Source organism: Miniopterus schreibersii, assembly GCF_964146895.1.
Source record: "Miniopterus schreibersii genome assembly, chromosome: 11".
In the NCBI taxonomy this organism is placed as follows: domain Eukaryota; kingdom Metazoa; phylum Chordata; class Mammalia; order Chiroptera; family Miniopteridae; genus Miniopterus; species Miniopterus schreibersii.
This window is the reverse complement of record NC_138111.1, coordinates 20,754,280-20,769,455: the sequence shown is the minus strand read 5'-3', so window position 1 is coordinate 20,769,455 and position 15,176 is coordinate 20,754,280. Positions and strand designations below refer to the sequence as shown.

General features: G+C 43.5%; 1 protein-coding gene across 1 annotated transcript in view; it reads right to left on the bottom strand.

Annotated features, from left to right (window-relative positions):
• Positions 1 to 2,970: 2,970 nt before the first annotated feature.
• Positions 2,971 to 15,176, bottom strand: part of ABCA1 (ATP binding cassette subfamily A member 1) — a 111,026-nt gene continuing 98,820 nt past the window's right edge. The window contains exons 41-50 of the mRNA XM_081152359.1: positions 14,499 to 14,628; positions 14,117 to 14,237; positions 13,325 to 13,387; positions 12,593 to 12,699; positions 10,271 to 10,412; positions 9,764 to 9,898; positions 8,690 to 8,793; positions 8,029 to 8,121; positions 7,159 to 7,402; positions 2,971 to 6,334 (exon numbers count right to left, since the gene is read on the bottom strand). Coding sequence (XP_081008485.1) covers positions 6,194 to 6,334; positions 7,159 to 7,402; positions 8,029 to 8,121; positions 8,690 to 8,793; positions 9,764 to 9,898; positions 10,271 to 10,412; positions 12,593 to 12,699; positions 13,325 to 13,387; positions 14,117 to 14,237; positions 14,499 to 14,628 — 1,280 coding nt within the window. The 3' untranslated portion in view covers positions 2,971 to 6,193. The remainder of the gene's footprint in view (positions 6,335 to 7,158; positions 7,403 to 8,028; positions 8,122 to 8,689; positions 8,794 to 9,763; positions 9,899 to 10,270; positions 10,413 to 12,592; positions 12,700 to 13,324; positions 13,388 to 14,116; positions 14,238 to 14,498; positions 14,629 to 15,176) is intronic.

Genomic DNA, 15,176 nt, shown 5'->3' with positions numbered 1-15,176 from the left:
TGGGGTTTTTAATTTGCATTTTTTATTTATCTTCTCTGGAGCTTTCACTGTGTTGCTATAGGGTACTGACACAGTAACATTTACCAACATAATTGTAAATGTTAAGTTACACTTAGAAACCAGCATGATGGTAATAATCTCAGAAGGAGAGTTTCATTAGTACCACCACAGACATGCTAGGGTTTTCCTTGAAACACCTTTAATTTCCATTTTAGTTGAGTGCCTCTGCCTTTCAAAAACTAGGTTTGTTACCTCTAAGCTTTCTTGATACCTGTATTTACAGCTGTATTCTTTTACATTTCTAAGACATATTGGAAATAAATGAGTAAATTATGAATTAGCTAAGGGAAATGGGAACAACATTCAGTGTGTAAGGTTCCTGATCAAAAAAATGTCTGAAGGATTAAAAAAAACAAACAAATCCAGAAAGGTGAGATGTTGCTCAGGTGCAGCCTACACTATTATAGGACAAGAATCCAGGCCGGCGGCTCGGTTGGTTGGAGCATTCTCCTGTGCACCAGAGCTTGCAGGTTTGATTCGGGGCACGTACCTAAGTTGCGGGTTCGATCCCTGGTCAGGGCAGTTACAGGAGGCAATTGACTGATGTTTCTCTCTCCCTGCCCCCTTTCTTCTCTCTAAAAATCAATGAAAATATATCCTCAGGTGAGGATTGAAAAAAAAAGACAAGAATCCAAATAAAAAGTTTTATAATCCAGCTATTGTCATGTTTTCTGCTTCCCGTCAACTCAAGACTCTCGGTAGAGTCGTGTATATTCCCCGTCTTCCCTTCTTACCTCTTATCGTCCCTGAGCCCAGCCACCCAGGTGGGCTTCCACTCCTGCCAGTCACTGAAACGACTCTGAGGGACACTAAGGACCTCCATCTTACAATATTCAAAGGTCTCTCGCTGCCTTTAGGTGGCTCGTCTTCTCAACAGTGTTGGACACAACTGACCACTTCTGCCTCCCTCAAACTCTTGATTCTGGGCGTCATACCCTTAGATTTTCCTCCTCCTCACTGGCCAGTCCCTCTGTTCCCTTTGCTGGCTTCCCTTCTAAGTGTAGTAGGGTCTCAGAGCTCAAGAATATGAACTCACTCAGTCCCAAGGCGTAAATACCACATATGTGCTGATGATTCACACTTTCTTTTTCATGTATCTTTATTGATTTCAGAGAGAGAGAAACATCAATGATGAAAGTCATTGATCAGCTGCCTCCTGCACGCCTTCGACTGGGGATCGAGCCCACAACCCGGGCACGTGCCCTGACTGGGAATCGAACCGCGATCTCCTGGATCCTAGGTCGACGCTCAACCACCAAGCCACACCCGTTTCAAGCTCTGTCTTCTTTCCTATCTTTGCCTCTGAGTTCCAATCTGAAATACCAACTGCTTTTTTAACACAACCACCTACCTAGTATGGGTCACAAACTAAGTCACCTTAATGGCTCTCTCCCTCATCTACGTGCAGCCTGTCAGCTCCCAAATATTCCTGTTCTTCCCTGTGTCTGGTGCTTCCACCCTGCACCACCGCTATCCCGTTACCATGGTTCCTGTCTTGGTACTTAGCTGCTGTCTGAACTCAATGTCTTTGTCTACACATCCATTATGAATGTGCATGTAACTCCACTGAAATTTAAGTTCAGTAGAGCAGGAATTCTGTCTTCAACAACGGGCCCCGAACCTAGAAAAGTTTCTGGCACACAACAGAGTTCAATAAATATTTGTTGAATTATCGAAAAATGATGCCATACTGATCAGGATGATTTTAACCAATACTCAACTTCACCAAAAAGAACCCTCTGCTGGTTACTAGCTGTATAACTTTGGACAAGTTCCTTATCGTCCAAGCCACAGTTTACTCGTGTCAAATGGGGTGCTACTTACCTCAGAAGGCAGGTAACAGTGGAGGAATAAAGGAGGTGCCTGACAACGCATTGAACACTTGGAAAAGGTAGCTAATTTTTTGTTACTTTTTCATATTTAATGTATTCATTAGCATCCCAAAGGCTCTAGATTTTTTTTTTCTTGTTTGAATCAGTACATGTTTATATTGGCTTTTCTCTAGATAAGAATGTTTTGGTCAAGACTCATGGGTACCATTTTCATCTAAATGAACTCATTTTTCGATAGTTTGTTCCTCTCCCTCAGTTGTCATTTTTCACAAAGAACCATACTTTTCTATCAATTTCATTGTCGTCGCTGTAATGTAAACTTCAAGGAGGGAAGACTGGGTGGTGACGCTGATGCTGTCAGCTGGGTGCACACCAAGCTCAGATCCGTGCCCTTGGCAAAGGACCGCTTATTCCACGACCATTCAGAAGGGGTCACAAACAGAGCGACAACTCCACTGTGCTGCCCACTAGGGGGTGGCTGACAGGCGTTCTTCCAGTACCAAAATAAACAGACACGGTTTCTGAGACTTTATCTGATGAGCTGTGAAAAATCCATCCACACGGCTCCTCACAGCACTACGCAAGCTCGGGTGTAGACGGCACAGCACTTTTCACAGGAGAAGGGGGGCATGTCTGACACTAGTCTGTACCCCTTCACTCCTTCCCCTGCAAGCTCACCCTTCCACCAGCCCAGCACCTCCCCGTACACTCGCCACACTGTGTCCATTATTTTGTTTGAATAAACAAAAGAGCTGAAGGCTGCTTTTGTAGCTTCCTCAATACCCAATGAAGAAATGAGGTTTTTGTTAAGCGGGCTTAGCTACAGAGGATTTTCAGAGATCGCCGTTTCATCACCCTCAAGCAAAATAAGTTTATCTAAAAACCTTTTAAATTTCATCTCAGTGACTTTCATGAAAGTGCAAAACACCCTTTCTAAAACTCCCAGGCAGTCCCCTCGGTTCTCTTTTGTGATTAACAGGACGTTTAGGCTTTTCTAAAATTTCTACTTTTGAGCCAAACTGCTTTAACACTAGGTGGTGCTACGAATGCACGGAAATAAATTTGTATAGACCAAGAGAACCGTCACAGCTTTATTTCGTGACTCATTACAACATAGAAATATGCTTTTAATACTTCATATAAAGTTATAGACAGTACAAATTTTTTTTTTCCTTTTTTCCTTTTAATGAAAATGATTTAACTTAGAAATCTATTGTGAAACTTCTGTCTAGTTTTGCAATTCTCAGATATTCCAGTGCAAAAATAGATCCCATCACAGACAACATAAAGTGCTTGGAATGAAGGGCCAATGATAAAGAAAAAGCACAAAAACATAGCTTCATCCTAGGGTATAAGAAGGGAAGATAGAATACTTAGTCCTATGTAAATATAAACATTCTATAAAAGGGATGCAACAATTTTAAAGAGAATTAGAGCACTATTGTATATAGTACTATATTATTACTAGTAAGTAGTAACAAGGGTAGAAATTAATATCTCAATGTCAAAGTGGTTCAATAGTATATGACACATGGCTCTTTGGAAAAATTATTTTCCTGATATATACAACCACAAGAGAACACAGACAAATCCCTTTAGTCAATAGTTACTATACAGTGAATGAATGGTGTGCAACATTAAATAGTCACAATGCATTGTTTTCAGTACAGATAGTGAAATACAGTAGTTTGAGGTTTGGTTGTTAGTTTTTTAACAATGAACTGTGCTGGGCATTTGGGTATAGAGGGCTTTGTTACTGTTTTCGTTTTTACTTTTTATATTCACAGTTGTTCATAAGGTTTCCAAGATGCCCAAAAGAAGCAAAAGCAGAAATCTTTGAACACTTGAGAATTTCTGAAACTCACAGTTACATTTCCACAGGGAATACAGAGAAATTTTACTTGAGTATAGAGTTGGTAAGAATGTCTACTATAATTAGTTTACACAGGACAATTTAAAAGTTTACTATTTGGATAAGAGGTAACAGTATTAATGAAGTTGATGGTAACTGTAGATGGTTTCTAGCTTCAGAAGAGATCCTTTTAAATTTATATTGAAACATTACTGTATTTTTTTCGAAAGAGTTCACAGTACCTTCTGACTTTTTTAAAACATGGCCTTGAAGTCAGAGTAATTAAAGCAAGGAGCTGCTCATGGATTTAATATAGTAGAAAATTCAAACATGAATGAAATGAGGAAACTAACAAGTTTGATTCTGAAAAATATTACACAAGGAGAAAATCAATATTCTATGAATTTTATATCATTGTAGATAGCATAAAATACAGTGATCTTGTTATAATCTCTAGTTTTTGGAAATATGCCTTCATTACTTGTTTATCATTTTAGGAAACAATATTGGCAATTTCTAAAAGTCATTTTTTCCCCCCAATCAACAAGTGATGTGATAACATTCAGTAAATTTTAAAAGACAAAATATAAATTTAAAATAGATCTGAAACTTTATACCCTTAGAGTTAATAAATATCAGGGAAAAAAAATAATGTAGTGAAAGATCGCTGGAACTTCACTTTTTGTGGTCTCAAAACAGATGACATTAAGCATTAGTGAAATAATGTTTTTTAAAGTGTTTACTGACAAAAAAATAAGACTGCATTAGAAAAGTCTCAAATTTCATGTGGGGGTATTTGCTGTTTTTATTTTTTTCTTCATTATAGGTTAGAGATTGAAGAGATGAAAAATTTGAGATTGTATGAATGCGGGATCTAAGATCTTCAAAGCCAGTTCATTATTTGAAGGTTCTAAATGCCATGAGCACAAACTGTCTAGTTCAACAACTTTTAAAACTGTGTTCTCTGTAAAAATACTCATTATTTACCTCTTGTGACCCTTACGACATTTACACGCTCTTGGCTTTTGCATTGTTGCTATTTTCAAAACAGTGGTCTGCCCAGTTTTCTTTCATTTGGCACCCACAACCACAACCACAGAAAAACCTACGCTTGTAAACCAGTTAGCTGCATAGCATGGCACAGGAAATCTGAGATTTAATCGCTGCCCACCCCACCCAGCCACCCACCCAGCCTCATTCCGCTGTATCGCAGGCTCAGAAAAGACTTGACTAATGAACTGAGTCTGAGTATTTCATATCGTCTTAAAGAAACGTAAGCAGAACGTCATGAGACCCTGACCACCACGTCTCGAGGCACTAGTCAGGCGACCGCCACAGGCTTGTACGAAGAGGCCATTCTAAGGTTTCAAAAGTCACTCACAGAACTTAGAATTCCAAATAACATTAAAAGGGCAAAGATTTCTGTGAAAATACAACTCCACCTTTCCATACTCTACAGTAATTCAACAAGCCAGAGATAGCACTACACTGGCGTGGAACGAGCCCTTGGCCGCAGCGTGCCGCGCGGGCGGGCGGGCGGGCGACCGCACAAGTGGGCGCGGGCCTGCCGGGTGTGAGCGCTCCCCCTGCCCCCGCTCAGCCCGCGCCCCGGCCCCAGCAGCTCACAGCCCCAACGAACTGGCTGCTGGCTCTTTGCTCCCTCCCAGGACCTAAGTACATGTAAAGAGTCCCAGCAAGATGGCCCTGGAGACCCTTGGCTCCAAGCAAGGGACAATGTAACAATGAAACCAAGTCTCACTTGTCTACAGCCACCCACAATTTGCATGTTACCATCAACCAGAGCAGCTCATCGGGAGGGAATCCAAGCAGGGCTTTCCCCCCACTCCGACACATGGCACCGTTTTTGTCTCCTGATATTTGATGTCGATAGACTCTGAGTAGAAGAACTTTCACAAAAGTGTGCGTGACGCGCCGTGGTGCTTCGGGCTTTCTGAGCACCACTTATTCCGGTGCACTCGCTGCCATCAGTGGAGGTGGCACCAGGAAACCAGTCCCTGGGCATGGCACGGCGCAGTGAGTGGGGCGAGCATGCATGCCTTTCGATGTGGGCAAATCATCACTGGCCAGGATTACTTGACGAATTACTGTTGCAGCCCCAGTGAGAACAAAAAGAAAAACAAGTATGGTTTCAAGCCCCTATGTCCTCTGGGTTCCATACTAGAGTTTCACACACGCATAAGGTAGTACACTGAATTCAAGTCTTTTTTCACTCGAGAGCCCTACGAGACATCGGCTACAAAGGCACTGCCCCTGTCGTGGAATTTCGTTTTGATTGCATTGAATTGCATTGCATTGAAGAGTATCAGTACAGTATCCAGTTTACTGCTCCCCGCAGAACCGTCCAGCTCCTCCCTGCGGGCTCCCCACGCGGGGCAGAGGAAGGGCAAGTCCCTCCTTTCTTGCAGGCACCCTGCAGGAACAGGGCTCTTCACACACAACTTTCTTTCACTTTCTCATCCTGCAGGAAGGACGTGAGGACCGAAACGTTCACTACTGTCTGGTTTTTGTGTAACGACAGGTCCTTTAAGGGGTCGTCGTCGCTTTGGTCCTTGGCAAAGTTTACAAATACCTGTCAAGAGAAAGGTGGACCTTGGTGAATACCCCTCGGCTTGTTCTTTCTCTGAGTTGCGGTTTTCCCTACGTGGGCATTAGTTCAGGTGGGAGAACACGAGACTGTGTATGTAGGTGAACTAGAAAACTGCGGGGGAGAGGGGGATTACTCGAAAAAGCGTTAACCATTTAAAAATGTAAAAAAACCATAGAACTCATAAGTGGTGGGGTGGCCAAGGTGTGGACCCACCTATGGGTGACTCCAAGTCTCTGCTCTACCTACCCTGGCAGGTATATAACTTTCCATTTCATCTATATAACAAAGCTGGAAGGTGAATATTCCTTAGGAAACCAACTCTCCGAGAGCTTAAGTAACTTGCCCAAGGGCAGGCGTGCAACCAGTAAAAGGCGAAGACAGAATTAAAATAATTGACCCCCAAATCACCGACGGCTCAATCACCCATCTCCTTTGGCTTCCTGAGGCTTGGTTAAAGGGAAGGGAGATGAAAACAAACATTTACCGAACACCTACTATGTGCCAAGGTCTGTTTGCTGCTGTTCACATGGGGTAAGGCACCTGGGCAAAATGCCCGGCCCATGGCAGGCACTCAATGAATGGCAGTTATTAAGATGATTATTACGCGCTGTTCTCATAATGACCCTATAACGTAGAGAGCATCACCGCCCTTTCCAGATTCAGAGAGGGTTAGCAAAAAGCACCGCTAGCGGGAGATGGGGAATTCAGACTCCGTCTCTGCACGGCCCTCGGCCCATGATGCGGTGAGGAAGGGGGCAGGACTCCTCTCCCTGCAGAGTAAACCTGTTCCTGGTGTGGAAGCTTACTTGGTCAAGTGTCGTCTGAGACACGGAGTAGTCCTCGATGTGGAGTCGCTTTTTGCTCTGGGAAAGGATGCTGAAGATCCTGGCCAGAGAGGACAACGACGAAGGCAGCTGGTACTGTAGCATGTTGCGGTGCTTCTCCTTCAGGACGCTGCCCGGGAAGGCGAGTCCAAAGAAGTCCTGGACGGGCTTCAGGTCCGGGTTGGACCCCGCTATGCGCACAACTATTGTGTAACCGTCTCCAAACCTGAAAGCAGAGAGACAAAGTCCAAATGGAAGATCCTCAGGAAACTTGTCAAAAGAGTAATTTAAAAAAGAGAGGCCTCCGACGGACCCAGAGGGAAGGAGCAGGTTATCGTCTCCTGAGTAGCTGGTGCGGTGCCACGTGCGGGCCTTAGACACACGACTTCACTTACTCCTCACCTGGACCCAGGACGCCTGGCAGGTGTCACAGAGACACTGAAGCCTGGGGACTTGGTCACCTGCCCGTGGGACAGAGCTCATAAAGTGGTGGGGCCAGGGTGCGGATCCATCTATGTGTGACTCCAAGTCTCTGCTCTACTCATACTGGCAGGTATAAATTTTTCCATTTCATCTATATAACGAAGCTGGAAGGAGAGTATTCCCTAGGAAACTGCCTCTCCGAGAGCTTAAGTAACTTGCCCAAGGGGGGCCTGCAACCAGTAAAAGGAGAATGCAGAATGCGAATGCAGCTCTCTTGGACTGCAAAGCCCTCATTCTTTCCACTCTTACCATTTTATTCAGTTTATTTCCCTTTATTTTAGAGCCACCATTTATACGCTCACAAAAAACTAAGTAAATAAGAACAAGCTTTCCCAGTAGGTGCTATCCCAAAGAAATTATCTTTGTTACCTATTTTTCAGATGTTGGACGCTACCAAGACACCTGAACTTCCCGTTGACCATAATTGCCATCCTAGTGCAAAGGGCTTCACATTCTTCCATGCTGTGGGAAAACAGAGTGAGGTCTTAGCTTTAGCGGGATGCTCCTAGCTAGAGCCATTAGAGCATCCCACGACACCTGGCATCTCAAAGGAACGCTCCCAGCCTCCTAAGGCATAACCGCATCCTGTTACAGATACACGAAGATGTGGGGATAACACTGGGCACTGTGGTGCTGTTTACAATCGTGAAAAAGCTGGAAACCACCCAAATGTCTACAAAAAACACACCAATTAAGTCTATTACTATCCAGCTGAAGAAATGACAACTGACTCGGAATAACGTTCACCATCTATTGTTGAAAGGGCAGCATTACACTAAGCTTGCACTTTTGTTTATAAATCTCACACACAGACACGCACACTTGTGTATATAGATTTGCATAAGAAAACAGCAAAGATTATTATTGCCCAGCGATAGTAATAGTTATCTACAAGTGATGCAATTCTGACAATGATTGCTTTTCTCTTTGCCTTTCTGGATTTTTGGATTTTTATACAACAATCATTTATATCAATTGGAAATTTTAAAGTCACACAATGGAGAAGCCAAGCCGGGTCTCCACTACAGACCTGTGAGATGTCAGCACTACTGATCTCCCCTCCTTGACAACACTCAGGGCGCAGTTCCACAGGAAGCGCCGGGCCTTGGGATCCATGCCTGTGGTCGGTTCATCCTGTAAGTAGAATAAAGTAAGTCTTACTATTTACTGCAAAAAACATCAAGGACAGACTTGGTTTTAGATGCAGAAGCATCTGTGAAATAGCCTAAATTTTAACCATTCTAGTTATTTATTGATGGACCAAAGAACCAGACTTTACATACAAGAACCAGTTCACTTCTATAAATGTCTCCTTGAAGCAGAAAACTCCACCTAAATTTTTATGAAATTAAATTTCTCCAAATAAACAGAAATGGAAGGAAAAGAGCCACTTCGTTTCAATCATCTTTTCACAACTGACAAGTATATACTAAACATTCATTTTGTCTAGAATCTCTACTGAAGTCAGTATAAGGTTTTGGTAAAATTCCTTCTCTCCTCTTGTAGCTCACTCCAGCTTAGCCTGTGCTGTTGTACTTGCTCATTGTAGAGAAGCAAATTCCAGGTCCAAATGGTCCAGATAACATTAAAGCCTCAATCCCAGGCTCCTTCCTGCGATAACTTCAATGCTCTTCTCAGCGGAGGAGAACAGGCCCAGGGCCACTGTCCCGTCTAATCCCGTTTCCCATCTATCAGCATGTAAGGCACTAAGGCCAGGTGCTACTTTGGGGATCTTAAAGCTGTGTCTACACTCTCCATTTTCAGGGGATAAAAACACAGGTGGTAAAAAAGAATGTTCCAGAGAAACGTCAAACCCCACACCCAGCCTCAACCACACTAGTCAGGGTTCTCCATGCCAGAGAAACAGGCCTGTAGCATCTCTCTTTGGGAGCATCAGAGGGCCTGGCAGAGCCACCTGGGGTGTGTCAAGGAGAGGAACAAGGGGGCTTCCCTCTCTTCCCCGAGGCTGCTCTGCTGTTCCTGGTCAGGGGAGAGGAACCTGTCATTGGCAAGCCCGTCAGGCAACATCCCTGGACATACAGGAGTTTAGAAAAGTGATGGTTTCCATTCGGGCCGGAAGAGTTTTCCAGCTAGTCACACTCACCAGGAACACCACAGGAGGCCCGCCGATCAGAGCCATGGCCGTGGAAAGCTTGCGCTTGTTGCCGCCACTATAGTTACCAGCGTATTTTTCTCCGTACTTCACGAGGCCCAGCTTCCGAATGGCCCACTCACCAACCTAGAGCAATAAAAAGCTGCTTGGCTCCTGTCCGGTTTGGTACCTTTACCACGCTTTCTTACACTTACACGTGAAAACTCTTTCAATGTGTAACACCAGATTCTATAATCATGAGCTGGCAAGTGTCACAGAGCTGAGAGCAGAATGGCAGGTCACCCTGCCTTCCAACACGTGCCTGTCCACAGCTCCCCACCCTACCGCCACCAGGGATTCCCACCCTGAAAGCAGGGGCACAGGGCCAGCATTCCCCACTGCTGCACCCATGAAGAAAACAGCCTGAAGCCGATGGCCATGTGTGAAAGTCAAAGCCTTCGGGTGCACTGTCAGTCAGGATGCCAGGTGAGGCAGGCTGGCGTGCTGGTGCCCACGTACCTTGCCAACTTCTTTCTCTGGGACTCCTCTCAAGAGGGCAAAGAACTCCACGTGTTCCCTTCCCGTCATCAGCTCCGTGATGGCATCAAACTGAGGGCAATAGCCCATGTTTTGATGTACTTCATGGATGTTTGATAAGATACTGCAAAGGAAAAAAACTGGTCAAGTTTGGGGCATTTGGAGATACTCTGCTCAGACAATCCTGCCTAATGTTCCTATAACATCTGCTTGTATGTGACAAAAGTACCATCGAGCACACCTGCTGGAAGAACAGCCTTTCTGCCCCCAGGATGCCAGCCCCTCCTGGCAGTCAGGCTTCCGGCCCCTATCCCGCCCAGTCCCTGCACGTGGCTCCCCCAACAATCTGCAGGCTCAGTCCCATTTTAGAATTCCTGGGTCCGTCCCAACCACAGCACCACCTTTACCAATAGTCTCAGTCACACAGCTCCGGGGCTGTAACACTAACTTCCATCCCAGACTCGACTCTGTGGTCCAGTCATATGTACCAAGTGCCTTGTTGCTCCAAAGTCGTCTCCATGGCCATTCAGATCCAGAGGAGGCCCTGCCACTCTGGGTGTGACCTCCCTCTGCACTCTGTTGCTCACACATTGACTCAGCCACAGCATGTTCCAACCCCCTTGGTCCTACTAAATATCCAACCAAGGCACCCTCCTGGGTTTTTAAGGTGACAGGAAAAAAATATACCTATAGACAGAATTTTATATACATTGGCAGGGTGGCATTTAGCACTATAGAGCCAATCTCAGGTTAAGAATCCCTGATGTAGGAGAAGCTCAGGGTCCACATCCAATTTGGTAGTTGCACTTCGGCCACCCAGACTGCCCCTAGCTTGGCCTTTTAGCAGTAGCCGTTCCTCTCTGCAAATCTAATTAGTACTTCCAGGTCCACCCTTTTCCAGAATTATGACTGAGGCACCCATGGACACTGCCTGGCTCTCACAGCACTGCCCAGGCCAGTTCTTACAACCAGTTGCTGTGATAAACCTTAGTTTGGGCCACTTATTGCCTTCACTGTTATGTGCTCCAGGAGCCAGGTGCCAGGAACAACCCTGGGAGGCAGGTGTGCAGCCTTAGCCTGCTCGTCTAGAATTTCTGTTCTCTTAAACACTGCTACTGAAAAAACTGCTTAGACACACAGGACACATAAGTACAATAAGTTCCTTTTTCTTTTCAATTGTATTGGCCAGCAGCCCACCCTCCCACCCCGACCCCCATCCATTGTTTTCAAATTGTGAGTCATCACCCATTAGTGAAAAAAAAAGTGAAATAAATTTACTTCGTCACAACCAGTATTTTTTAACAACATAGTATAGAGAAGAGTAAGAAATATCAGAATATCAGAGTGCACTACGCGTAGTAACAGTGGGTATTGTTTTAGGAGCCTTTATTATGTGCTTGTTTATGTCTTTGTATTTACTGGGTTTAGATGTAAAATGTACCTGCTAGCATGGGTCAGGGTCAGAAAAGGTCAAAAGCCACTGCCTTGTACCATCTCCATATAAAAAGCCTAGAGGAGCCCCAGGTATTTCAAGTGCTCAAGGGTAACAGTGCCTACAGTCCCCTGAGGTGGAGCTGCACCCCTGATGATCAGATTGCGGAGTGACCTGTGCATTCTCAGATACTAGCCTGGGGGTGGCCTCATACATTGATGCAACCTTTAGCAAGGGCAATTTGGCAGGTGCATATGCTTTTACCTTATAGGAATTTGCCCTGAGGAAATAATCACAGATGCGTACAAGGGCATATTTACATAGTGAAAAGCAGACTAATAAATGTCCAACAATAATAAATTCATTAAGTAAACTACAGGTATAGGAAATAAGGGAACTTTATGCAGAATATAAAATTCAACATCTTAGAATATGTAACCTTTTGGGAAATAGTCATAATATACTCATTAACCATGAAAACTAATTTTCAAAATCTAGATATAGTATGATTCAATTTTATAATACATTTACATGTATATATAAAAAATAAATTTTGGATGATGGGAATGTTCTAAAACTGGATTGAGATGACGGTTGCGAAACTGTATATTTACTAAAAATTATGACTTGTGCTCTTATAACAAGTAAATTATATATGACACAAGTAAATTATACCTGAATAAAGCTGTTAAAAAACAGTATGAGACTGAAAGGAGATATAAGTAGTGGTTATCTCTAGGTAGTGGGATTACAAATAATTGATTTTCTTCTTTACTGTATTTCACTATTTTTATAAACTCTATATAGTACTGTTGTGGTCATAAGAATGTATTTAAATATGTAAATAAAATACAGACCCCTTCTTTTCTCACCTATTTTTGTTAAGGCAGGCATCTCCTCTGGTAACAGTGGTATCTCCAGTTAACATCTTGAAAGTTGACGACTTCCCAGCCCCATTAACTCCCAGGAGCCCAAAGCACTGAAAAAGATTCAGTAAATTGTAGCAGCAAATTACAATCTAAATAACCACTACGAAATCCATAGTCACCTCAGCTTGGTTTTTATATAACGTGACCCTATCGTTCTCAAATAGCAATGGAGAGTGAAAGGTTTTCTTTCCCTTAAGGAATCACATGAACATTTAAGCAGATCCCATTTTATAATGGGATCATTTTAAGTGTGGGCATATTTTGTAATATCATCTGAGTCCTTAAGTTGAAGCCAAAGTTAATGAGTAAAAAACACCAATGAAAGCCAACTAGTCAAATTTCACTATCTAATCTGGTTAAAGGGCATAAAAGAATACAAACAAGAATGAGACGAGAGAAAATCTAATTTAAAAAATCTATTTGAATTTCATCATCATCTCGAACAGATCACGTGTTGGGCATGCATGTTTTTCTTACACTGCCTGAGATTTTATCCAAAATCATTCTCTTTTGACATATGGAGTCCCCATCCTCTCAATGACCGACTGCTTCACATAGATACAAATTGTCAAGTCTTTAAAAGCCGCTTTTACCCCTTACGAACGTTGCTGTTTGATTGGGTAGAGACTGTCTGGATTAACAGGGACAAGGACAATGTAGGGAAAGTGCCTGTACCTCGCCAGGAGGGATGCCAACACAAATCCTGTCCACAGCAGGCTTCCTCTTCCTTCTATACACCTGCAAACAAAATGCAAACGTTCGTGAGCCACAGTGATTCACAGCGACCCCGGGCAGCTCTGGGAGAGGGAATTAGAGCCCACACACATCACGAAATAAACTCATCCATAAGACTAAGTCACAGATGTGCTAAGAGCCTTGGTCTTTGGTCTATCTCTGTGGCACTAGCGTTTGAATGACTCTGAAGCTCAAAATACAAGTGAACTTTTTATTTTTAATATCAACCTTTTACAAAACATTGGTCATTAATGTCTACATAATTTTTCATTTACTTACTATATAAAGATATTATAGATTTTTTTAAAAGCTAAGTTCTGCAGGGTAAAAATTTGTAATCAAAACATTGCAACTATTGTACATATTACAAAAAAACAATGGACTGTTGGGATTCTGGCACCTAGAGAGGAATGAAACAGACCCTCCTCCTGAGCAGTGGAGGTCGATCCGCTCTCTGGACTCAAACAAATCAGCCGTTTGGTCTCTCTACTTAGTTCTGACCAGGCATACAACACTCATACGGTCAAGAATGAGGGTTCCCATTACAAAGGTATTCTAAGCAGGAGTTCTTTGATTAAGAAGTCCCCATGGTGTGCTTTAAATAAAGTTAATAGAAGGTTGGTGTAGATGCATGTTTTGAGACACATGCTCCTTTTATTAAGCAAGTCGGCAAAATGCTGGTTTCCAACACATGAAGCTCAAACATTTAAAGACAAGCTGTTGTAGCCTCACCTTAGTCAGCTCCTTGATTTCCAAGATGTCATTCTGCCCTCCACCGTCACAAATTCTCTGTCTTTCCCGCCTGACATCTTCGTCTTCATCATTCAGAGGAGGGAGCTTTGTATTTACAGGTCTTGGGGGGAGAAAATTTAAGAAAAGTCAACTTTCCAGTGATTTTTCAAGAGAAAGACCATTTCTAAAGCAGTCCTATAAAATCTACTCTCCAGCTTTCAGGACTGGCAGGGATGGGGCCCGGGGATGTCCACATTAGGAACACAGTGTGGTTACCTGCTTTGAGTTCAATTTGCTCCAAACACCACTGACAAGTATTTCTAGGTGCTTCTCCTCTGTGACCCTCACACCGGTGCTCCGTGAGTTCTGAGAAAAAGCTCACCTGGGCCGGATGAAGAATCTGTACTGGATCAGGACAGTGATGAGGAAGAACACCACCCCCTCCACAGCCATGGCGAACAGGTTGCGTCCCACCAGGTCCCAGGAGAGCGGCGAGACGAAGCGGTTCTCCCCTGGAGGACACAAGGCAGAGAGCCAGTCAGAACGGAAGCACCGAGGACCAGGCCCTTCCTCAAATCCAGGCTCAGAGTCACCCCTCTTCCTAGAAACACCAGTGGTCATCACCCATGAGAAGAAGAAAACTATAAGGGAGTGACCACTGTCCAAGTCTCATTTAAGGTAAGGTTTTGGGGAAACATACTGCGATTCAGTATCAATCAGAACTTCAGAGCCAACGTGTACTAGATCTGTAACATCATCTCAGAGATATGTCTCCTTTTTAATGAGATGCCAAAATCCTTTGTAAAATGGCAACAATCCGGGGTAATGTTTTGTGTCAGTATTTTAACAAATTATAAGTTTCACTAAGAAAAATCAGAGAGCACCTTAGAAATACTTCTGAAGACTATAAAAGTAGAAAGAGCTGCAGTAATTCCCTCCTTATAGACTATGTAAAAAATAATATAGGCCACATCTGCAGACTCATGATTGTCCTAATGAGCCAAAGTTTGCATCTTTCCTTCTGATTCCCCGGCCTGTGCCTAATTCTCAAGGCTGTGGT